This window comes from Colletotrichum gloeosporioides (assembly GCF_011800055.1).
Source record: "Colletotrichum gloeosporioides strain Lc1 chromosome Unknown consensus_21, whole genome shotgun sequence".
Taxonomy (NCBI): Eukaryota; Fungi; Ascomycota; class Sordariomycetes; order Glomerellales; family Glomerellaceae; genus Colletotrichum; species Colletotrichum gloeosporioides.
Window position 1 is genome coordinate 47,050 of NW_025544666.1, and position 24,341 is coordinate 71,390.

At 57.8% G+C, this 24,341-nt stretch overlaps 6 protein-coding genes across 6 annotated transcripts; 5 read left to right on the plus strand and 1 right to left on the minus strand.

Moving 5' to 3' along the window:
- Positions 1 to 145: 145 nt before the first annotated feature.
- GCG54_00012988 (putative nitroreductase HBN1) lies at positions 146 to 757 on the plus strand (the record flags this gene model as incomplete). The annotated part of the gene is made up of 1 exon (XM_045412851.1): positions 146 to 757. The coding sequence occupies one exon, from the start codon at positions 146 to 148 to the stop codon at positions 755 to 757; it is 612 nt and encodes a 203-aa protein (XP_045267509.1).
- Positions 758 to 1,040: 283 nt separating this feature from the next.
- GCG54_00012989 (Phosphatidylserine decarboxylase proenzyme 1) lies at positions 1,041 to 2,599 on the minus strand (the record flags this gene model as incomplete). Its single annotated transcript, XM_045412852.1, has 2 exons — positions 1,041 to 2,121; positions 2,169 to 2,599. 2 exons carry the CDS (start codon positions 2,597 to 2,599, stop codon positions 1,041 to 1,043), a joined length of 1,512 nt encoding a protein of 503 aa, XP_045267510.1.
- Positions 2,600 to 3,405: 806 nt separating this feature from the next.
- On the plus strand, positions 3,406 to 4,560 carry GCG54_00012990 (uncharacterized protein; the record flags this gene model as incomplete). Its single annotated transcript, XM_045412853.1, has 1 exon — positions 3,406 to 4,560. The coding sequence occupies one exon, from the start codon at positions 3,406 to 3,408 to the stop codon at positions 4,558 to 4,560; it is 1,155 nt and encodes a 384-aa protein (XP_045267511.1).
- A 513-nt stretch (positions 4,561 to 5,073) lies between these two features.
- On the plus strand, positions 5,074 to 7,261 carry GCG54_00012991 (uncharacterized protein; the record flags this gene model as incomplete). The annotated part of the gene is made up of 2 exons (XM_045412854.1): positions 5,074 to 5,358; positions 5,408 to 7,261. The coding sequence occupies 2 exons, from the start codon at positions 5,074 to 5,076 to the stop codon at positions 7,259 to 7,261; spliced, it is 2,139 nt and encodes a 712-aa protein (XP_045267512.1).
- Positions 7,262 to 13,288: 6,027 nt separating this feature from the next.
- GCG54_00012992 (Protein ssh4) lies at positions 13,289 to 14,855 on the plus strand (the record flags this gene model as incomplete). Its single annotated transcript, XM_045412855.1, has 2 exons — positions 13,289 to 13,904; positions 13,951 to 14,855. The coding sequence occupies 2 exons, from the start codon at positions 13,289 to 13,291 to the stop codon at positions 14,853 to 14,855; spliced, it is 1,521 nt and encodes a 506-aa protein (XP_045267513.1).
- A 1,552-nt stretch (positions 14,856 to 16,407) lies between these two features.
- GCG54_00012993 (Isocitrate dehydrogenase [NAD] subunit 2) lies at positions 16,408 to 17,971 on the plus strand (the record flags this gene model as incomplete). The annotated part of the gene is made up of 6 exons (XM_045412856.1): positions 16,408 to 16,494; positions 16,620 to 16,676; positions 16,737 to 16,793; positions 16,840 to 16,926; positions 16,995 to 17,117; positions 17,180 to 17,971. 6 exons carry the CDS (start codon positions 16,408 to 16,410, stop codon positions 17,969 to 17,971), a joined length of 1,203 nt encoding a protein of 400 aa, XP_045267514.1.
- Between the last annotated feature and the right edge of the window lie 6,370 nt (positions 17,972 to 24,341).

Here is a 24,341-nt window from a genome sequence, read left to right on the forward strand (position 1 = left end):
CCTCTCTCCTCAGAAATAGGAAAGAATCATGATCTCCATCAGCCGAACAGCATTCCAAGCAACTCGCAGACTCGCTCGTCCACTCTTCACCACCACAACCACCAAAACCTCAAGACCCTTTTCCACCACCCGAACCATCTTCAAAATGTCCGGTAACGCCAACGCCTTCCTCGACGCCGTCAAGGCCCGCCGCACCTACTACCCCCTCTCCAAGGACCTGCCCATCTCCAAGGAGCGCATCGACGAGATCGTCAAGACGGCGCTCGCCAACGTGCCCTCCTCCTTCAACTCCCAGTCCAACCGCGTCGTCGTCCTCCACGGCGCCGAGCACGAGAAGTTCTGGGACATCGCCACCGGCGTTCTCAAGGCCATCGTCCCCACCGACCAGTGGGAGGGCACCGCGGGCAAGATGGCCATGTTCAAGGGCGCCGCCGGCTCCGTCCTCTTCTTCGAGGACCAGGACGTCGTCAACGGCATGCAGGAGAAGTTCCAGCTCTACGCCGACCGCTTCCCCGGCTGGGCCACCCAGTCCGACGCCATGCTCCAGTTCGTCCTCTGGACCGCCCTCGAGGCCGAGGGCCTCGGCGCCAACCTCCAGCACTACAACCCCCTCGTCGACCAGCAGGTCGCCGCCGAGTGGAAGGTCCCCGCCAGCTGGAAGCTCAACGCCCAGCTCGTCTTTGGCGGCAAGACCGGCGACGCCGGCCCCAAGGACTTCAAGCCCATTGAGGAGATCTTCAAGACCTTCAGCTCTTAGATGTGCATAGACGGACGGTGCAAGTAAAAGATACAGCAGCATTCGGCGGAGTTACACAAGCGGCCGCTTGGTTTATAGATTAGCGCGATTAATGAATTTACGCATTGGATGATTACACTTGCAACTGCGACTTAGCGCAACCAATTGAAATCGGGTGGCTGAAATAAGCATCTGACAACCTCCGGGATCCAACTCCTTCGCGACGCCACACATCCCGTTAGATCTGTATCAATTGTGTTGTATCATTTGACGTGTCGTTATATATGTTTACATCCGCCTTTATTTATTCTTCGTCAATGTATCCCAATGCCTGGCCCATCTTGACCGTGTGGCCCTTTTCGACGGCCCATCTCCAGCCGCTGCTCTTGCCCTCTGCCGTCTTGCCCTCCGTGGGCGCCTCAAACACCAGCACAATCGTGCTTCCGAGCTGGAAGCCGCCCATCTCCTCTCCCCTGCGCAGCGCGTGGCCGCCTAGAACCCTGCTCGCGGACGCGTAGGTGGCCTCGGCGAAACCGAGGTACGGCTCGCCGCGCTTGGCGGCCTCCTCGGCAGCGCGGTCGGCGGCCGTGTCGGTGGTCAGGCTGTTGGTGCGCAGCTCGCGGTCAAAGTTGACCTTGATGGAGCCGACGTTGGTGGCGCCGACGGGGACGTAGCTGAAGAAGCCGTAGCGCCAGCGGCCGAGCAGGACGACGCGCTCGTTGAGGGTGAAGAGGCCGGGCAGGGTGCGCTGGAGGTAGGGGGAGACGCTGTAGAGCTCGCCGGCGAAGTGGCGGCGGCGCTCGACGACCCAGTTCGTGGGAGAGTGGAAGCGGTGGTAGTCCCCGGGGGCGAGGTAGATGACGGCGTAGTAGAGGGAGGTCTTGTTCTCGGGGGACAGCAGCTGGTACCAGGGCTTCTCGCCGAGGGCGAGGTCGGCGCGGACCTCGGAGACGGCAGACGGCGAGGGGGGCTCGGCGGCCTCGTCCTTCAGGGAGCCGACCCGCTGGGACATGGCGGCGCCGGACAGCAGGCTGGGCACGGTGTAGGAGATGCCGTTGACGCGGGCAAACTCCTCGTCCGTCTTGACCAGGTCCTCCTCCGACGAGACGTTCTGCTCGGCCTCCTGGGGCGTGGTCCATCCGCTGGCAACGCTGGAGCTGGGGGTGTTCTTTCCGAGGAGCGCGTCGACGCTGTACGTCATGCCCTTGACCTGCTCAATGTCGCCGCCCTGGATCTGGCCAAACTGCAGGATCTTGCCGTCGGACGGGGAGAGCAGGGCGTGGGGATTCGGGTCGAGGGGACGGGCGCCGGGCTTCAGGGTGCGGTAGAAGAAGGAGGCGAGGTTCGGGTACACGTGGAGGTCGGGCTCGGCAACTTCGTTCAGGCTGTCCAAGGTCAGCGGTGTCCTCTCACGGCGGCGATCTCGACTCACTTGACACCGAAAACCCAAGAGTAGAGCTTGAAACCGGGGACGCGGAGGTAGTAGGGGATTGTCAGCTCGTTGAAGCGGCCCCAGAGCCTCGAGATGGCCTTGAGGGGCAGCGTCGACATGACCTGGACTTGCCATGGGCCGTCTGGCCTGATCTTTGCGCGCTTCTTGGGTGGCGCATCCTGGACCTCGCTCCTCTCCTGGCTCTCTCGGTCGCGCGACGAAACCTTGTAGAACTGGACGAGACCCAGGAAGCCGATGCCGACCCCCACGGGGATCTGGTACCACTGCACTTTGGAGTTTTTGAGGGCGAACCGCAGGCGCTCGGAGAAACGCGGGCGGTGGTGGTGTTGGGAGAAGAAACGGGTCGAGGAGAAGGGCCCGTGGAGGAGGTTGGCCCGCAGCTGGCTCGGTCGCGCGTACAGCGTGGCCATCGTGTGTTGGGAAGCCTCAATCAGGTCGAGGGGGTTCGAACCGCGAGCCTCTGCCGGGTTTGCGGGACGATAAATCGCTGGGGCAGGCGGCGAGGCTTCTGCTGAGATCTTGCAGGTAGAGCTTTAGCTGTGGCATGACGCAGCGCGAACCATGTGAAGGCGCTAGTCTGTTTTGGGAAGTGTGCATAAAATGAACTTCAACACCATGAAATTATTCGCCATATCCCTGTGGTAAAAAAAAGAATTGCAGTGCAAAATGGCTCAATTGAAGATTGTCCGTTAATTAACGGATTCAATTGAGTTTTAAGGATTAATCCACGGGTCAATGTTCACGAACCTATGACTTTCATGAACGTGACTATGAGTACCCAAGACCTCAGCCCGTAAAGCAGTGTAAAACATGAAGAATTATTTGTCAAGGGACTCGAGAAAAAGAAACATCAAGAAAACTAGCGAATTCGACTTGGCAATGGCATTTGTGAGGCTGTCTTGCTGCTAGCTGAAAAGTCCATCATGTAGCTGCGTGCAAGGGTCCCTCTTCCTGCGTCTTCCTGGCCTGGCTCCTTTCTGAGCGTTCGTGCTGCGCCATCAATCTATCTAGATGGCACAAATTTCTTCTGCCCCTTTTGCTGCCACTCGCATCGTAAAGCTGTCTACGATCCCGTTCGGATGAGAGCGAAGACTTGATTGATCAGATCTGGGGAACCTTTTCGATAAGTCCATTGGTGTGCAAACCAACTGACAACTTAAGGACCGGCATCCGCATTCGCACTCACCAATTAACCTTCACACCTCACCCGCTTACAATGGCCTGCGAAACTCTTCCGTTGGCGCTCTCGGAGCAGACCATCAGACAGCTCGATCACCATGAGAACATCAAGAAAATCCACTGCATCCAATTCGATGAGCGAGACACAATGGCGAGACCGTCGACATTACCCTCTGGGTCTCGTCACTCAAGCCTCGGAACGCTCGACTGTTTCCCTACAGAGCTCTTGCTTCTCTTCATGGAGCAGCTCGATTTCCGATCACTCTCACGTCTGCTCCGCACCTCGAGGAAAGCCAAGGACACCGTCGAAGGCCTGCCGACTTTTGCGGAGATGATGCAGCACGCGCCGGGGGTATTGGTCGCTCTCGCAAAGACCAATCTCATCCGTCATCACTCGGCATCGTCCCTGCGATGTGTTCTCAGGTCGAAGAGATGCGCCTCCTGCTTCCAGTTTGGCGACTTTCTGTATCTGCCCACTTGTGAGAGGGTCTGCGAGTCGTGCCTGATGCTCAATCGCTCGTTCCTGATGACGACGGAAAGCCTGGCGAGAAGGTGCTTCTCGCTCACTGATGAGCAATTGAGCGAGATTCCCGTCATGCACACTCTCCCGGGAGACTATGGATACTGGACGTCAAAAACCTGGTCAAAGCCGCTCCGGCTGGTCAGCGTGAAGCATCTCAGGCAGCTGGCGCTCCGAATGCACGACTCATCAGAGGAGAAGCTGGCCGAGCTGATGCCAATGCTCACGATGGATACCGACGAGGACGACTTCATCTGGGACGTGTATCACCTCAGGCTGGGACCGCCCGGCTGTGACCTGAATCTGCTTGGCAGACTGCCACACAAGCTGCAGCACTCAGTGCCGATGTTTTCCTACCGAGTCGAAGACGCTTTCGAGGGCATGGCGGCTATTCTGATGCCCTTCGTCTCGGGTTCTGGCGCCGATCACGGGCACTTTTGCAAAGGATGCGTGGAGCTGAGCAACGCATGTTTCAACACGATGCCGCCGGTGCCGGAGCACTTGATACCACCGGAGCTGCGAGGGAACCAGTACTTTCACATTGTCTTGGAAGCCGCAGCCTCTAGGCCATACGCGAAAGCCGACTTTGCTGAGCACATCAAGCACTGCTACGGCGTGCGTTGGCTCCTCAAAGAGTGGGAGCAAGCGAGCGAGGGAGGGAAGCAGACATGAATCATGTGCGTTCAGAGTGAGGCCATGAGTGAATCTGGTCTGAGAAGACGGGCAGGCGGGAGGATGAGGGCAAAGAGTATGAAGCAGGGCACACAGTACCAAAGCACTTAGACTACCTTCATCGAATAGGCTCATGCTTCACAAGAAACACCCAGACGTGAGTGACATGCAAACGATTGGGCCTCATGGTGAGATGCATCTCATCCGCGTTACATAATCCAACTGTCACCGTTCCCCGATTGGGGCAGGCACGCATGGATCGGGCTTTCCGGCGCCCAGGGACCGGGTACGTACCCCGTCCTAGTGAGGCCAGCGGGTCCTGTACCTGAGCTACCTCCTGCCGTCTGCAGTCGGAGGGCAACACATGTCCTAAATTTCCAGTACCAACGGCACGGTGACATGAGAATCGTGTCCTCGCGCGCAACCACACCGGACCTCTCCCGCCGACAATCCCAGAGCTTCGACCGAGCTGCCGCGCTGCGCTTTGCGTGGCATGACTGATAGGCCGTCAACATGGCGTCTGAAGCCTCGTCTTCGACCGCGCAGCCTGCGCCAGAGGCCGCTTCCGACCACCTGTCCGTAAACCTGCAGGTCCTGTCACCGTCGACCGCCGCGAGCTCCGGCCGGCCCCTGGTGTTCCCAAGCCTCCCAGCCTCGACAACCGTCCGCCAGGTCAAGGAGAAGATCCGCCAGGCCCTGCCTCTGAAGCCGACCGACGCCCAGCAGCGACTGATCTATCGGGGACGACCCCTGTCCCAGGACGGCGACACTCTGTTGAACGTCATCGGCGAGGAAGTCGTAAGCTGGCCCGCTCCTGCTGACGCCGTGCGCGATGCTGACTGAGTAGATTCGCAACACCGACCAGCAGACCATCCACCTGGTTCTCCGAGACGTCGCAGAGACGCACCGCTCAACGACACCGACACCGGCCCTGGCTCGCGGCTCGAGCCCGGCGCCGCCGATCGCCCAGTTCCACGTCCCCGTGAACCCCGGCCACGCGCACCCGCATGGCAGTCAGCCAACGGCGGCGGCCTTCACCAGGCGCACCCCAATGCCCCCGACGTCGAACCCCCTGCCTTTCCCGACGCCCTCGCAGATACCCTCGAACCTGTCGCTGCAGCAGATCCAGCAGATGCAGGCGCAGCAGCACCAGAGCATGGCGGCGTGGATGAACGGGCTGCAGCGAGAGGCCATGAACAGAGCCATGGCCAACCAGCAGATGAACCAGCAAATCAACCACAACCAGTCCCTCCGGGCGTCTCTCGGTCTGCACGGCATCGGTGACCCCAACGCGCCGGTGAACCCTGCCGACCCTACGCGCGGTCGGGTCAGCCCGGCGAACCCAGACACGCATACCTACGTCAGGGAGGGCGTCATGCCGAACGGCCAGCCGTACCGCGTGACCGTCAACGAGACGCTTCTCGGCGGCACGCTCAACGTTCACGGGCAGCCCGGCACGACGCCGCTGTCAGCGTCAGAGGTCCAGAACATCTTGCGAGGCGCCGACGCTGGCCAGGCGACGCTTGCCATGACCAACGCCATGCAGAGGAGCGCTTCAGGAACGTCCCTCGCCAACGGCTCCGTCGGCGTCACCACCCCCTTCTATCCCCCGGGCTCCAGGGCAAGCAGCAGACGGGCCACGCCCGACCCTACCGCGCGGTCCGTCAGCGGCGGCAGCGGACACTCTGCGAATGTGCAGCGACAAGCACCAGGCGGCCCCGAGGTCTACATTTTGAATTCTCCCCAGGGCCCGCGTGCCCTTCTTATCAACAACAACTCAGAGACATACTATACCCCTACAACTAGAACGCCGTACCAGCCGATTTCGACCTTCCACCAGACGGCGTCGGCCCTCGCCAGAATGAGAGGCCGGCCCCAGCACGTTGCGTGGCCGACCTTCGCCACGCCTCAAGCGCAGCAGGACGAGCACCAGCCCGCTCAGCCTGCCGAGCCGGTCCAGGCGCCGCCGCAGCCGGAGGTTCATCCCCAGGGACAGCCTCCCATCGCCGCCATGCCGGCGCATCCCAACAACCCCGGCATCGCCCCGCTTATCGCGCAGGTGTGGCCGCACTTTTGGCTCATGGTTAGACTCGGTCTCTTTGTGTGGTGGTTTACGTCGCCCAACGCCAGCTGGTCAAGATGGTTCACGGTCGTCTTCATCGCCTTCAGCATCTTCGTCCTGAACACGGGGCTGCTCAACGGCTTCTTCGACCAAGCTGTGGGCCCGGTCAGACGGCATATGGAGAATCTGATCCCCCTAGCCGCGCCGAACCAGCCCAACGAGCCAGTGCGAGCCAGAGACGCCATCATTGGCGCAGACGGCCGCCCAGACCCAGCACGCGCCGCCGCCAGACTGGTGGACCAGCGCAGACACGACAACGGCAACTGGCTCATGGATCAGGTGCGTCGGCTCGAAAGAGCGGGCCTGCTCTTCCTTGCCAGTATCGCTCCGGGCGTTGCAGAACGCCACATTGCCCACCTTGAAGCTGAGGCTCGCGCCGAGCGTCAGCGGAGGGAGGAGGCAGAGGCAGCCGCAGCAGCCGCAGCGGAGGCAGCAGCAAACGCTGAGAACACAGACGCCCAAAACGAGGAGACGGCTGAGACACGGAACGAAACGGAGAACGGAACCAGCGAGGCACAACAAAATCATGGTGAGCAGCGACAGGAGGAACAGCAGCAGCCGCCGTTGGTGGCGCTGTGAGGATGAAGCTGCGAGGACGAAGCGAGTACCGTTGTAAAATACAGATTACCCAGTGGATGCCGCGGGCATTCCTTTCGCACGGAGTCGGGTGTAGAGCGTTGGCATCGGGAATCAACACATGCATCTTTTTAGATCATCAACAAGTCTTCTTTGTTAGGCATCTGCTTCTTGGTGATGTATTGTTCGTTTAAAGACCTCCTGAACTTCCCGTAACTTCCCATACCTGACCCGTGAAATGCCGGCTGCTCATCCAGACCCTTTGGGCGCTGCCAGGCAGATTTTCAAATGTAAGCCACTCTGCACCTTTGCGGCCTGGCCCCCACGCAGGGTCCGCACGATTTCTCGTGTTAAATGCGAAAATCTTGCTGCGTGGTGGCGTTCTGTAGGGCTGCAGTTCGGCAGCTGGTCGACGGTGTTGGTTCACGGCACTTGTTTCATGGTATCTATTTATTGTACATGGTTCATGGCACAGGGCTTACGCAGAAGAGGAGTTGATGAATTCATTTTGTTTCCGGCCAAGTAACGCCGCGATGGTGCTGTCTCCCTGATGCGCCATCGAACGCCCCGTAAATCGACAAATACAAGCAAAATGAGGCATGGCCAATATGGCTGCCGGGTATCTAAACTAAAAGCCCAAAACAGCGCCCAAAGAAATACCAGTGCTGCAGTCTAGTAACTGCATATGCCCCTCGAAGCGACCGCCTGCTCCTGTGTCTTAAATCCGGGCTCGAAGGAATCCATATCGTACCGTGTGTCCCGTCCCAGTAGCCCTCTTTCTCTCCAGGTTAGCGACCCCGTCATCTTTTCCGCCGGCGGGAGCAACTACTCCATTGACCGTGTACGCCGAAGACTTGGTCTTTTCTCTTCACCGACGTCTGACCAGCAACCGCGACTTGGTGGTCTTTCGTATTGGCTGTCTTCATCGCTGTCGTCTTGGTCTTCTTCAGCGGACTGACCAGCTTCGCTGGCGCTGGTGTCATCTTGCGCTGGGTTGCTCTCGCCGTCCGCACTGTCATCGGCGGCCTTTGGCTGGCGGGTGCCGTGGGCAATGATGTGGTGCATATGGGGACAGCTCTTCCCGTAGTCCGGGCATTTATCCAGGAGCGGGCATTGTTGGCTCCAGCGCTCGGGTTGAGAGACGGTGTTGGAGGCCGCGGACTGGGGAGAGCTGGCCTGGGTATAGCTGGCTTGGGTATAGCTGGCCTGAGAAGAGACAACCTGGGGAGAGATGACCTGGGGGGAGATGACCTGGGGGGAGAAGCCTAGCGGCGCCATCGTCGGGGCGTATGTTGTTCCCCTCCACGTAAAGGAGCCCAGGGGGAGACGACGTTCATTTGGCTTTCTGTAAGGGTGGTGGAAATCACACTCTTCAACACCGTACCCACACCTACTCATAGGGTTACCGTTGTTTTTCCAGTGTCTGCAGATGCCTTTCGAACGAGACGCTGGCCGGCGCCTGTGGTGTCTGTGGGGGAAGTCACAGTTATCCGGCCTCTCGCAGCAGTAGTCGATGTAGTGCCGACATGTTGACCTCTGGTTTACTGTGTGGAGGAGACCCCCCGTGATGGTTTGCGGGACGGGAGGTGACCGGCTGGGAAGAAGAACCCACTGTTGGCAATGGTGGCACATCAATTGACCGTGGGCGAGGCACTTTACAGGCACCTGTTGCCAAAAGCAGCCCGGCGGTGCCCAGCTCGGCGGTGTCCAACCCGGTGGTGACCAGCTCTGCTGTGTCCAAGAGCCCGGCTGTGGATAGGGGACCTGCTGTGTCCAGGGGCCCTGCTGTGTGTTCATCCTGGCCGTCTGCTGCGGACTGTATGTACGTGTCAGACAAGAACGCGTGTGGAAAGGTGAGGAAGAAGATGCTTTCGAGCCGGCTGAATATACAAGTGACTGAAGTTGGTGGAAAGAAATAAGGAAACCAAAAGCTTGCCTTTGAGACTGCTGACTCTGGAAAGAAGACACTCTCGAGACGCAGCGGACTTTGCAGGGGCTGAGTGGAAGAAAAATGAGATAGCAAGCTTACCTTTAACGTGAAAAACCTGCGAAGAAGGAAGAAAACCAAAGCCGAAACGAGGCGGACTCTTGCTAATCAACTGGAGTGTATAGGTTAACTTCAAGCCTGTCGAGTTGGGTAAAGGAGAAAGATTCTGCCAGGACACAGCGAGCTGGATATATACTTGACGGAAATAATGACTATGAGCGAGGCATTGTTTGTTTGTGTAGAACGGGTGTAGAACGGATGGAGTCCTCGCAGTCTGTGGGAACACTCAATTTTGTAGGAGACTTGCAGACGCCTGTTTCTTATGTGGGAGAAAGAATGAAGGTCGTGTTCTGGTGAATAAGGTATTTGACTCTGGGGTACGTCGCAGCAATTTGAGTTCAGAATTGCAACGGCAATCAGTGATTCCTATCTACCGGTCTCCACAAGATGGGCGGCGCCCAGTCACCGAAAACACAGATCTGGTTTGCTCGTGGGGGTGATTCAACCCAAGTGAGCAACCCGAGTGAGCAACCCGAGTGAGCAACCCGAGTGAGCAACCCGAGTGAGCAACCCGAGTGAGCAACCCGAGTGAGCAACCCGAGTGAGCAACTCTAACAAACGGGCAACACCAGCAAAAAAACCCTTCTGGACTTGGGCGGCGTTGGTACAAAGGCTGAAGTGGTGAATTACGGGGCCGGAATGAAGTCAGCCCCAGCTCCGCTCATCTGTCAGAAGACATGTTTTTTTTTTTTTTTTTTTTTTTTTTTTTTTTTTTTTTTTTTTTGGCCCCCNAAATTTTTTTTTTTTTTTTTTTTTTTTTTTTTTTTTTTTTTTTTTTTGTGGCCGCCACAACAGCTCGCATGCCGTACATACCCCTTGCTGCTGTATCTCCGCTCCAGGAAAAACCTGCGTGGACCAAAAAGTTCACACGCAGTCGTCGCCGTCGGGTCGACGACGTTTGGAGTTGCAAATTCACCGTGCACAAAAAGAGACCGGCGTGAGATCCGGAGCGGGGACCGGCTCCGGTGTGGAGACTCTCCAGATGCCGACCGCCGATCTCCCGTAAAGTGGGAAACTGCAGGGGTGCCTTATGGGCGGGGTTCTTCACGCGCAACGCAACAAAAAAGAGTGTAGCATCACAGATGGGCGCCCGCCCGCCCGCTCGCCTTTCCGATTAGCGACAGTGCGCCGTCGCCGTTCGCGGGCGCCGTCGAGGGGGGAGGGGGCGGTTTGACATCTTGACAGGAGGGAAAAGCCCGGGCGGGATCCATGGCGATGAAGCACTGACGGGGGACCTATTTTGGCGACGGCGCCGCATCTTGACCATTTGCATCCTAGATGATGGCTTCGACGTTGGCCGGACCCGACAACGACCACGGACGTTGGAATGGGGGTGCCGTGGACCGAAAGACGAGCAGCTTGGACTATTCCGGGCCGGACGGGGATGCGGGTGAGGAATGCAGAATGCCTTTAGTTGAGTGCAGCCGTTGCATAACGTTCCTGAAAGGAAAGGCATGGAAGGCATGACAATACAACAGGGGGGCGGCTCTGACTGGACGATGAGACCGGCCAACCAGGCACGCGGCGTGTCTCTCACGAAAACAAAGGCGACGGGGCATTATTGGACAGATGGGACAACCAACGTTCAAGACACTGGAGAAGAAGAAAAAGGGGGGGATGCGGCTGAGCACGGGCGGCTTCGAGACGACGAGGGAACTCTTTGGGAACAAAGACGGCCAGAGCATGAAACCCAATGCGAAAAGTGCCTCGCCCTCTGTCCGATGAAACTAGTGGGCTGCGCCGGGGCTGCCAGCCACTCCCGACAAGCACCTCACACAGTAACTCGGTCGTCCCTTTTGCCCTTGGCCCTACCACTTCCCACTTCAGGTACCTACCTAGGCAGCCCGGGCTAAGGCTTGACCGTCCGGGCGATGGTTATGCGCTCGCCGCGTGGGTGCCTGGGAGGGCTTGTCATGTTCGCTGATTGCTAGCGGCGATGCTATGGCTGAGAAAGGGGCTGTCGAAGTTGGATCGACGGAGGCGGCATGGCTTGTGGTCGATGGTCGGAGTCGAACAATGAAGACGGACAGACAGACGGCACCCTGCGACAAGAGGAGTGGTGGCGGAGGGGTAACTTGTGAGAGGGTCGAGGATCGATGGGCACGCGACGAGAGGAATGGGAAAAAACGACGCTGCCCGGGGGTGGCAACATGGCCCCGTCCGTCTCCGGTGCTTCCAGCGACCCATCGACCCAGAAGGATGCGCAGATTCCGGAGGCCATGGCATTGCTGCAGGTCAACGGGTCGAGGTGAGTCGGGGTCGGGGGTCGGGCTCTCTCTTCGGTGGATGGTCCAATGTGCTGTGCAGCAGCTCCAATGCAAAGGCGAGGTGTGTTGTCAGGGTCCGTTCTTGTCCTCAAGGCACCTCCCGTCCGCGGTGGCATTACGTACATGGCCATGTACCTGGCCCAGGTCTGCCCCAGGTCGCAAGTGGAAGGGGAGCCTACCGCGTGCTGCGCGGGCCTGGAAAGCTGGAGCTGGGACCCGTCAGTCAGCGTCATCTTTGGCGACGACTGGGCGCGGCGTCTCCGCAGTACGGGAATGGCCCCCGCCACCCGTTAGAATGCGACACCGAATGCAGACACGACCCTCTAACAGTTTGCTGTCCATGACCATGTACCTTGTCTTGCCTTGCCTTGTCTTGCCTTGCTGTGTACAGAGCCCAACTGCGCCGTACATCTCCAGGGAAATCCTGTACCAGCGCTGTCGCCGTCGCCGCCGTCGCTCTTGGAACCGACGACGACTTTCTCTCAACGTCCCTCTCCGTCTTTCGTCTTTTTTTCTCCGAGCATCGCGCAACTTGCAAACCATCAGTCGCTTCTCTGTTGTGCCGCCGCGCGCTGAGTGTGTGTCGCGCCCCTTGCTTGGATCTTGATTGCTTTTTTCATCCTGTCATCATCCTTCTTCCCCTCCCTTCCTCCACCTCCTCCCGCCGCCGCCCCTCGCAGTCCAACACCACACACCATCCACCACTCTCACACACACACACACACACACACACACACACACACACACACACACACACACACACACACACACACACACACCCCGACGCATTAGCTGCTGCTGCGCTGCATCAACGGCCGACCTTGGTCCACGGCCCTCACGACGTTATTCTTTTTCTGTCCGCCTTCCCCTCTCCATCGATTCATCCCATCGACAGACTACAGTTCTGTCTGCACGCCGTCCATCCTGCATAGGCATAGCATATCGATACCCGCCCTGTCCACCTCTTATTAGTCCTTCCTCCGCCTCGCCTCGCGCCGCCTTATCTCACCTTACGGATCCCTTGCCTTGCCTTGCCTTGCCGTGCCTTGCCTGCACCTCACCTTGCGGATACGGGACCAGCCCAGGCCACTGCGCCGCACAGCGCCCAGAGTCCGATCTCAGCTGAGGACCCGCCACAAACAAGACGGGAGGCACCCAAACTCCAAGAGAGCACCTGGTCACCCCCAGGCCCCATCAACCTGCGACTTGGGACAGTCGGAGCCTGTGTGCCACCACCACCTGCCGCCTACCTATCCGTACCTACCACCACCGCCAGCCATCTGCACTGCACTGCACTGCACTGCACTGCACTGCTCTGCTCTGCAGCACGCACCGCTCTCAGGGTGTCCTGCTGTTAGCGGCACGCAACCGCCCAACAACGACCTCCACCACCACCGCGGCGACATCGACGACCAGCTCGTCTGACCCAACCTACCTCACCTAGCCACTTCGATCCCGATTCAATCCGCATCTCTCCCTCTCCTTCGCCTTCAACCCTTACGTCCGTCGACGTCGACTTTCCTTCCCTTCTCACGCCCCTGTTTGTTATCGCGCCTTCCTTTTCTCTTCGCACCCGCCAGCCGAGTCCATCCCCCCGAATGCTGCTTTCGCGGCGGTGACGCCAGCCGTCCCTCCTCTCGATCGACCGATTCCAATCCCTCACCCGACCAACCGACCGACCGGATTGACTCGACGACCGCCGCCCGCCTGTCCGTCATGGCCCCGACAACACCGTCGTCGGCCCTTAATGGCGTCGTCATCGGACTGCTGTCCTCCTTTGGCTCCGCCGTCCTTATCGCCATCATCTTCCTCGTCATCTACTTCTTCAGATACACAGCCAGCGGTCGCATCTTTCTCGATCGCATCGGACGCCCCGGCGAGTACGACGATGAGCAGGCCTTCGCCAGGGAAGAGGCCGAGGCCCTCGAGTCCATGGACGACATGCAGCGGACCGAGTATTTGAGAGCAAAGGGTAACCATTCAACCTGCCGCGCCATCCGCAGACAGACCACTGACCAGCCCGCAGCATTCATTAACGCGAACCCGCCCGACTCTGTCCAGACAGACATTTCGCTGTCCCAGTACCTCGCCATCCAAGAAAAGGGCGTCTCCGCCTGGGAGTTTGAGCCCGAGCTCGAAATCGCCAACTGCTTCGTCGAGGCCCGCACCGAGATTGAGTTCTTCGACTCCGAATGCACCGTCATGAGCAACCTGCCCGTCCCAAAGCAGAACGAAGTCTACTACTGGGAGGCCAAAATCTACGACAAGCCCGAAAACACGTTGATCAGCATCGGCATGGCCACGAAGCCGTACCCGTTGTTCAGATTACCCGGTATGCCCGACCCAGTCCGCCTCTCCCGCACGCACTAACTGTCTAGGCTTCCACAAACACTCCGCCGCATATCTGTCGACGGGCCAGCGCCGGTGCAACCAGCCCTTCAACGCGACACCCTACGCACCCCAGTACGTCCAGGGCGACGTCATTGGCGTCGGCTACCGCCCGCGGACGGGCACCATTTTCTTCACCCGCAACGGTAAGAAGCTGGAGGACGTCGTTCACGGTGTCAAGTCGCAAAACTTCTTCCCCGCCGTCGGCGCCAACGGCCCCTGCATCATCCACGTCAACTTTGGCCAGGCCGGCTTCGTCTTCATCGAGGCCAACGTCAAGAAGTGGGGCCTCGCCCCCATGACCGGCAGCCTTGCGCCGCCGCCGCCGTACGGCTCCGAGCAGGGCGACATCCTGCTCGAGGCCGGGCGCAAGGACGGCTACACGGGCAGCATTACGCTGCAGCGGGGGCACACGCAGTCGCAGTCGTACTCGCAGAGTGGACTGGGTCCTCAGCATGGACGCACAAGGAGCGGAAACTTCAGAGTACTACCACCGAGGAGCCCCGGTCCCGTGAGAAGCCCGACTGACATCTCCCTGACGCACTTCGTGCCCAACGATGAGGGCGGCGAGCCAAGCGGCAGCAACCCCGGGCACGAAGGGGAAAGCGTCGTAGGGCTTGGGCTTCAAGACGCCCTGAATCCTCCCCCCGAGTACACGAGTCCTGATTCCTCGGAGGCCGGAAGCCGCCGGAACAGCACGGACAGCGAGAACACGCCCCTCATCCGCGTGCTCAATCGGAGCCGTGGCGCGACGGTGGCAGCAGCGGCGGGCCCCTCGCACCCCCCGATACCCAGCTACACCGACGCGGTGCGCGCCGGCGCCGGGCGGGAGGGGAACAGCACTCCACGGCCCAGCCGGCACGGCAACCGGTCGAGGTCGCAGAGCGCGCAATGAAATTTTTTAGTCTGCTGGGCAGGACGATGTGATACCAAAAACACCCCCCGAAGCATGACGAGCCCAGGCGGCAACCGAACCTGCGGCCGTTGCCGGGGCACGGAGTTTGTAAGCGGTTCCAGGCCGTGATAATGTGTGGTTCGGACACTGCCGAGCCTGGCGATCTTGGAGTTTGGCATTTTGGAATAGAATGGGACGCTGCGTGTGGCCTTCTTTGTTTCTTTTTTACTGCGCGCGTCGAAAGGGAAACGCTGGGAAAGGGAGGGGAGGGAATTTTTAAGGAGGTTGGTCCGGCCGCGAGCGTCATGATACCTTTGGACCTAACCCGCATCGAATTGACGCATCTACTCTCTTTTGTTCAGACTGGTGCGTTTGTCCCCACCTTCTGTTCCGCTCCGATTGTATGAAAGAACCAAAAAGTAGGCGTCGAAAGTCTGCAGCCAAGGCGTGTGGACTATGTACACAGATATCTGCATCAATATACCAGTGCGGTCTGTCATTAGGTGTTTGGCTGGGGTTTGATGAGGTCGTGTCGCACGACAGCTTATTGGTGTTGAAGAACAGCGGGGGATTCGAGGGGAAGCTTCAGCATGACGGGGACGAGTAAGCTTACATGCCCACCCGCCCGGACTTTACTCACGAGACCGGTCTTCAGCCAACGATGACTTAGCGAGTGCACATGCGACTATGGGCTTGGGGAGGGTGAATCAACGTCAAATGAAATCCGATCATTGGAGGGGTGTGGTTGTTCCAGACATGAATTGAAGTAGAGGGCACGTAGGCGTTGGTATGAGAGCGAGCGTTTGTGGTTAACGTTTTATTGAAGTGCACGTATCTCGGTGGCGAACGAAAAGGAGGTCTGGATATCGTCCAGTGGTAGTAATTTAAAAATACAACGCCAAAACCGGCAGTATATCCTTCAGTGAGACATACTCAGTTATATGAGGCCATATCGAGAAAGTTTCATGGCTCATCTAGCAAAAGATTACAAAGTAGGATAAACGCAGTGTAATATGAGGGTATTGCGTGTAGACATACATATTTTTTACATGTTGAACCTCTTATACCACTTCCCTTTTTTTGTGAATGACTTCATCATGCAGAACCTCATCAACTCATCAGCCCTTGTCCATGACCGGTGATGGATCTATCAGTCGAGTGAGTTCGTGCACTCGCGGTGGTTGTGTGTCAGTCGCGAGGTTATCGGCGGACAACCTTGTGTATGTGTGTTCGGGCTTCAACGGCCATTCCTCCACTGAAGTATGCTCTCTATAGCGATCAAGGTCACAAGAATCTCGTACTACATAATGGCGCCGTTGACGCGCTTGTATAAAATGCCAACCTGTCACTGGAAGCCCCCGCAGCGAATCCTGGGAGTTGTCATATTATGTAAGCGACGTATTTACGAAGCGTAGCCGACCTTACCCGACTTTGAAATTCCGATCCTCCGATCACAAAATCTTCCCGGATCAGCCACCTCGTCGCAACTCTACTCCCTCGGCGTAATTCGTATCCTTCTCCCCTCTAAAGAACCGCTCATACCTCCGTCACAATGCTGGCCGCCCGTACTTTCGCTGCGCCCATGAGGCGGCAGGTTCTGCGCGCTGCCCCTCGCGCCGCCGCCGTTTCCCAGTTCCAGGTACGCATTGATAGTCCCCGATCCCCCGATCTGGCCCCTCCAGCAGCTCCACGCACAACCCGCAGCGTCGAGCCGCAACATCGCCATCTGACGGCTAGCACAGCGTTGGCTGACAAGAGAAGCAGAACTCCAGATTTTACAGCGAGAAGGTCGCCAAGTTCAACGGCGTCAAGGACTCTAACGTACGTACACCCTCGAGCTCGTTTCCGTTCCAGATGCCCCACATAGTTTGCGCGCAATAGGAATATGTCGCTCTTGTTGTCCACGTTGGACAGCTCAATGGCGACACCCAATCCGCGGTACTACAGGTTGTTGAGGAACGAACATGCTGATTTCGTCGCGCAGGGCAACTACCCGGTCAGCTTGATTGAGGGTGACGGAATCGGCCCCGAGATCTCCCAGGCCGTCAAGGACATCTTCGCCGCGGCTAAGGTACGTTTGGACACGGCACTTGCGCCTCTTTTCTCAGCAGTAGACCTGGTACTGATCATTCAGAAAAGGCCCCCGTCACTTGGGAGCCTGTCGATGTCACTCCCATCCTCAAGGATGGCAAGACTGCCATCCCCGATGCCGCCATTGAGAGCATCAAGCGCAACAAGATCGCCCTGAAGGGTCCCCTCGCCGTATGTATATGCCTACCTAGCCTGGATCATCAGCCATTTTTGCTCACCATTTTCTGCTGCAGACCCCCATTGGCAAGGGCCATGTCTCCCTCAACCTGACTCTCCGCCGCACCTTCAACCTCTTCGCCAACCTGCGTCCCTGCCGATCCGTCGCCGGCTACAAGACCCCCTACGACAACGTCGACACCGTCCTGATCCGCGAGAATACCGAGGGTGAATACTCTGGTATCGAGCATGTCGTTGTTGATGGTGTCGTCCAGTCCATCAAGCTCATCACCCGCGAGGCCTCCGAGCGCGTCCTCCGCTTTGCCTTCCAGCACGCCCGCGAGATTGGTCGTAAGAAGGTCCGCGTTGTTCACAAGGCCACCATCATGAAGATGTCCGACGGTCTCTTCCTCAAGACTGGCAACGAGGTCGCCAAGGACTTCCCCGATATCGAGTTCGACGCCGAGCTCCTCGACAACACCTGCCTGAAGATGACCACCGACCCTCTCCCCTACAACGACAAGGTCCTCGTCATGCCCAACCTGTACGGTGATATTCTGTCCGACATGTGCGCCGGTCTCATCGGTGGTCTCGGCCTCACCCCCTCCGGCAACATCGGCGACGAGTGCTCCATCTTCGAGGCTGTCCACGGCTCCGCCCCCGACATTGCCGGCAAGGGCTTGGCTAACCCCACTGCTCTCCTGCTCTCCTCCATGATGATGCTGCGTCACATGAGCCTCGGCGAGTACGCCGACAGAATCGAGAAGGCTGCTTTTGATACCCTCGCGGAAGGAAAGGCCCTCACTGGTGACCTGGGCGGCAAGGCCAAGACGGGCGAGTTCGCTGGCGCTATCATTTCCAAGCTGTAAATACCTGCATCGGTGGATACCTGCATTCCTGATGGAGATCCGGGATACCTATAGTAGACTGTACATCAACGGATATTTTCTTGCGTTAGAGCCATAGTCGTAGATGAATGAATTGATGAATCCCGACAGAAGCTGACGGCGTGCTCTATTGCCCGGTGTGACCCAGATCCATGTGGGTGTGCAGGTACAGCTCGGTCCGGAAGCAAGGCGACCCATCTGCCTGGCAGGCAACCAGCTAGGCGTAACCTCTGTGAGCATGACGGACCTATCGTGGCTTGGTTGAGTGTCATAAGGAGGTGGTGTGGATGGATGCCGAGGCATTACGCACGTAACTTCTCGTTGGGAGCTCAAGGTGATGAGAGGACGCGAACTCTGTTGAATGTCATCGAGGCGTTCGCATTGGCGCGAAGGCAGCAACCTCTATGAGCGCTGCCATCAGAATGCACCATGTCATCCAAGCGGGGACGAACTCGAGCTTGCCTCGTGGGCTTCTCAAGCCAAGGTCAACGTGGGAGACGCCCATGCAAAGTAACGTCTGCCGGAGGGTTCAGTTCTCTCGGTCAACTGAGGCCGGAAGTCGCTGGCATGCCAGTCATCTTGGGGGTGTAGATGTGCCCCCTAGCCCGTCGTTCCTCTGCAAATCAAAGACAGGGCCATCGCATAACGCACCAGTGACTTGCATCTCGCAACGAGACATGACCTGCTCAACGCCGTAAGCGACCCTCATGCGTTTGCAAAGCCTATTGCTATTGTATCGGGTAGGGGGAAGCCTCTCTTCGTACCTCATGGGCCTGATATTGGCCGCCTCCCGTCTGCTGCCGCAGCAATTGCCTATCATGAGGGACGATTAAGCATCAATATTGAGCTTACCCAATCGGTATCTTAAAGCGACGACACATCGTGAACTTCCAAGTCATGACCCACACAGCAGCTCCTGAGCACGAGTATTAGGATATAGACACCTTGATCAATGTCGTGCATAGAAGCAGATACATTGTCAATATTTGATCCATGCTCACTGACGAAGAAGACCAAGGTTCGTTTGTCTCTGCGGTCAGTAGAGTTTTGTCGCGGTGAGCTCACGGGGTGATATCCTGAGAGTCACGTCAGGAAGCTGAGCTTCTGCACAGCCCTTACCTCCTTCACAGTGCGCCGACCACGATACTTGAGAGTCGAACCTTGGTTGTGATCCTCGGGAGACGGCGGTAAGGCACCGAAACGTCTCCAGCCTGGGCGCATCGAGATTCCTGCCTGAAGCCTCCTTATTGTGCTCCTCGCCCAGTGTGTCTTTTGAGTAACCAACCACGGTCAGAGTCTGGCCACGCCGCCACTGCCCACGTTTGAAGAGTCTGTTGTCTGAACACACGCATACGTGCTCAGATTTAGAGCCGGTCAACTGGACGCAAGGTTTGGGTAAGTGGACTGCGTCCTGCGTTGATCTGGCTTGCTCCATCGGCTGTAGTCAGTGGGATCGCCAGCTGAGGTGCAAATCCAGCTAATTTTGAATTGAGTTTGAGGCGTAAAGAGTTCGGAGCAGCTTAAGGCTGTATTTCCTGTCATTCCTGCATATGTCTGCGGAATGTGTCTACAGCACGCGTTGCCCAACAGTTGCGAAAGTGCGGATGCAACGACGACTCAGGCCTTGTTTGATCCAGGCTTGCTAAGATTGGAACTAGGTGAGCCTCTTCAAAAGACTCGACAAGTCGTAGACAGGACTCGAGGAAGTTGTAGAGGGTACTTGTCAGAAGAGTCAAGTTACGGCTGGTTGGTTTCCTAAGTCTTTGGCTTATCTTGGGCGCTCTAAGTTTGTACGCGCGTCGACAACAAGTCTTTTCAGTCTACGAGTTGATTGACTATTAATAATGATTAGACTCGTTTGCTAGGAAAAGCCAAATTAATTTCGTGCAAGTCTTTGTCCAGCGCCCATTGGATTTCTGATCGTGAGGTTGGCTTGGAATTGAGAAGCCGCAGTCACTGGTCAACATTCATACTTAACGTGCTGCATGCAGTACGTCCAAGTACGCAGCATCCATACAATCACACATTGCACCTCAAGAAGCTCACACAGTAAAAATGAAAGCAGAAAAGGATCTCATCCAAATCCATAAAAGAAAATGCAAAAGACCAAGCAGCTCAAGCTATAGTGGATTTTAACCACCCAATCTCCCCGAGGTGGGCTCGAACCACCAACCTCCAGATTAACAGTCTGACGCGCTAGCCAATTGTGCCATCGGGGATTTGAGCCGTTGTTGCTGGATCCCAGACTTTGCGTACCTATCAACCGCACACACTGACAAGCGGGCCCTTGACGGGGGTACTCGGGGCCGAACAAGCACAACGTCCGACGAACAAGAGCAAGTTGAAACTTAGTTCCGGCCCAAGAACCTCAAGCCTCCAAACGGAACGCTGATCTCAATTTCACTTCTTTTGGCACTTTACTTTGACAGGCGGGCGGGCAGGCAAGACGCACGCTTCGCCTGCCGGAATGGCTTCTGACCACACACGACGCTGACTGTCATTACAGATCCTCCTCGCCTCATGTGGTTCTCGAAAGCGAGAGCGCTGACTGAAAACTGTATTTCCGCTGCGACGGAATTCCGCGGGAGCTAGACCTGCCCCTCTCCCCCTTTTGCCGCTCTACAGTCATCAGCGTCGAACGAGTATTGCATTGCAAACAACGTCAGCCACGCCGGGCGGCGGCAATTTCACATAGACTTTTTCTCTTCATTATTCTTCCTGCTCAATTATTTGCAATTACGCCAGCCCCTGGATCTCGGCGTTTGCGTCCGAAAAGAATGACGGACGGTCCATGTCTGACAATCCCAAATCCTGCTCTCCCGCGCGATTCAGATTTCAGATTCAGCCCTCTCGCGATCCGGGGCACGAGCGCCAAGGGCTGGAAGCGCGTTCAATCCGATGTCGACGACGGGAGACCCCCGCGTCCATCCGCGTCTAGATCCATCCCGCCGGGTTCATGGCCCCTTTGCCGCCGCCCGCGTTTCCGCAGCAGGTCAGGAGAAATAACGGGATGCGCCGGGGCCGTGTGTCATCGTCGGCGAAGCCTTACAGCCTCCCCTCTCTGTCTCGATGGATGATGCCGGTGCTGTTTGCTGACCCAGACTCTCGGATGCGGTCGGTCAACTGACTCGGGTTCACCTAGAAGAAGAAGGATGGGGTGTGTTGTTCATGCGCGCGTAGGCTGGCAACGACATCCCGCCCATCAGAGTAGAGCGTCTCAGGACACAAAGTTTACCACTTGTCCGATAGTTTGGCACAAACTGGCAAGACTTGTGGCGGTGTCAACAACATGGTTGGTGCGGTTGACAGAAGATGGTCTTAGTAATGCGCCACACCGCAACGCCGTTGGCAAGCCTCATCATCCGGCAGGTGTGTGTTGCCCGTCTTTGATATGACGGAGGGGATCATGCCATCCCACCCACCCACACATACTTTGGCAGCACAACACACACCCCCATTTTGGCGATGGAAATAGCACTGGATCTGAATCTTGAGTTGGCATGTCCCGGCATCGTCGACGGGGAAGCATAATGGCCCTCTAACAGTGCGCTTCTCCTGAACAGGCGAGCCGCGAGAACGCGTGAGAGGTGTTCACGCCACTGCGGATTCTCACCGGGCTGTCCGTCACGCCCATCAAACACTAGCGAGAGTTCTGGAGACGGCACGACAGGCCCGCGGTGGCAAACGGTTGGTCCCTATCGGCGGAACTTTAACTGCATCAAGCTCTGGGCACGTCGAATCAGGGCATAGGGCTCGGTTTAGGCACCGGTCCGAGATGCTGGAAATTGTGTATCCCTCTGTGAATTACACCCGACGGGGTTCCGCTGCGGTGACAGCGTGACGTGCGTTGAGCAGGCCCAATGTCGGTATTCTCAGACGTCTGGCAGCGGCACGTCGCGAGCTGAGAGATCACGATCAATTCTGATCATCACCGAGGGACGGCTTCCACCACCAGTCTGGGCAGGCAGAGAGAAGATCCGTACTTTATCGGAGACGGGCCATGCATTTCAAGGGTCGGGCTTTCGAACTCGTCTCACCATATGGCTTCACCCGTCTGCCGTCGCAATCATGATGAACGATGATCTCGCCAATCTTGGGCTCGGGGCATGCAGAACTCGCAGCTGTGGATGCTAGCGCGCAGCAGCAGACACACACCGCACACACACGGCCGGCGAGCGGTGGACGAGGCGTGCTGAAGAGTTTGAGCGCTGAACGCTCTGCCTGCCCCTCAGCTCTCCCTCCAGTGTTGGACATCTGTGGCACTGCAGCGGCGGTACAACGTTGCTGATGATCTAGAGTCTTGGGTGCAAGAAGCCGCCGCGAGATCGGGCTAAGCGTTCCGGTCGGGACGCAGAGACCCAAAGGGGGACAAGGCAGGGTAACAAAAAAGGGGGGGTACACTGGGCGCTGGTCGTCGTAGGACGATTGGCGGATGGCGGATGCCGTGACAAGCTGCTGCTGCTCTCGAGGAGGTGCAGATGGGAATGTCGTCCGACAAAAACATCAGGAACTTTTTTTGCGCGCGGCGAAGATCTTGGAACCGGAAGCAGGGGCACCCTTGAAGTCGGGCACGGAGCGACTTTACGCTGCTCGCAGAGCCAACAGAGAGCCCGCCTTAGCTGCCCAGCACGTGGAGGCAACAGGGTGACGGCGGGCAGGGCAACCCCCGACTAGTGCGTGTTGGGGAGAGGGAGTTGGCGTCCAGCAGCAGGAGGGCGAGGGTGGGAGGCTCGAGGCGAGAGACGGGTGTGTCGATGGCCGCGGGGTGCGCCTGTCCTGCGATAGCCCATGGAGCCGGTGGGTAACGGAAAAGCAGACGGCGTGAGGTTTAGTTGCGGCGAGTAGAGTGTCGATAATGAGGGATAATATGGCCCGGCAGGGTCGAGTCAGAGAGACACAGCGTCGATCCAAGCCGGATCATATCATAACAGACGTTGAGGTGAAAAATCAAGGCAAATTTAGGCGCCAAGCGGTGGGCATGGTTCGTTGGCCGTTCCACGAGGGCAGCAGCTGGTGGCCATTAGCTCGCAGCAATTGTCATGCCGTGAACTGTGCAAGCCCTAGTCACGGGTCAGTATTGAAAGCTTCTGCGAATGGTCGTCGAGAAGGTGGCCGGCTTCCTTAGCCTCTGTCTCGCAGCGCACAGGATGCATGCAGGCAGCCGATGATGGTGGCTCCAGCGAGAGCGGTCGTCGAGGCAAGGAAGGGAGGGGGCTGGAGGAGGAGTTCGCATGGCTGCGCGAGGCCGAGGTTAACGACGTGATAGTGCCCAGGGAATGGGGTTAAGGACGAGGATGGGCGGTCGGGGGGTCGACGGCCCACGGAGACAAGTGGGCTGGAGACATCGGGGTGTCCATCAGCGGATCCAAGGTCGAGGTCGCGGATTCAAACGGCGATGACCTCCGAGGCGTCGACAAAAGCTGTCACATGCGCCGGGGCTTGGCAACGGCGCCCGGGGGTTGGGAGCAGCAGATGGAGCTGGATGAAGGGGCGAGATGGAGATGGATCATGACTGAAGGGTGGTGGAGTGAGCGGCGTTGAGAGAGAGCTGTGAGAGAGGAGGTTGATGGTGGATCTCGGATTCGGTCCCCACGACCACCGGAGATGTGTTGGTATCCGTAGCCTGGGCCTAGCATCGTGAGCCTTGTCTGGTTGATTACTTACCTAGTTCCCTCCCTGGGTAGCAGGTATCCGTACGGATGTGTTGTCGGCTTGGACGTTGTCAAGGACCAAGGCTTGCTCTAAGGAGCATGACATCGCTTCTTCTTTCCCAAGTGAGGTTGCAGTTGGCGTTGCTTGGTTTCCGGCACGTCAAAAAAGGGACTGGTCACTGGACAGAGGCTGGAAAGAGAAGGTTAAGCGCAGCTTCCCATCTGGCACCAGACCGAGCAAGGTAAGGGCTGTGAGGTAAAAAAGCAGCCAGCAGGTGGCAGGTGCGGCAGGTGCACTCGACTCTCACCTGTTCCTGCCCGGGGATCCATCGCCGACCGGCCACTACTGGCTAGCCCGTCCCAATGAGGCAACCGGGGTGCTTCTAATAATAGCCCACGACAGGCAGCCATGACCGGGATGCACCTTCGGTAGAAGCCAATCAGGGGTCGGCAGCTTTCCGCTTATTGCCATGTACAAAGTATCCATACGTTTTTTTTCGAAGGAAAAAGAAGGAAAGCTGGGGCTCGGCAAGTCGGCTTTATCCTAAGTACCTACCTTAGCTACCGCTACCTACCTGCCTTAGGTAAGGTGCCTGCTCCGTGCCTATTCAGGCAGGGAGGAACCTACCTACCTTACTGCGCAGTATGTACCTACCTTTCCACGCTGGGGACGGGCGGGACTAACCACCTTTGGGCTTGCG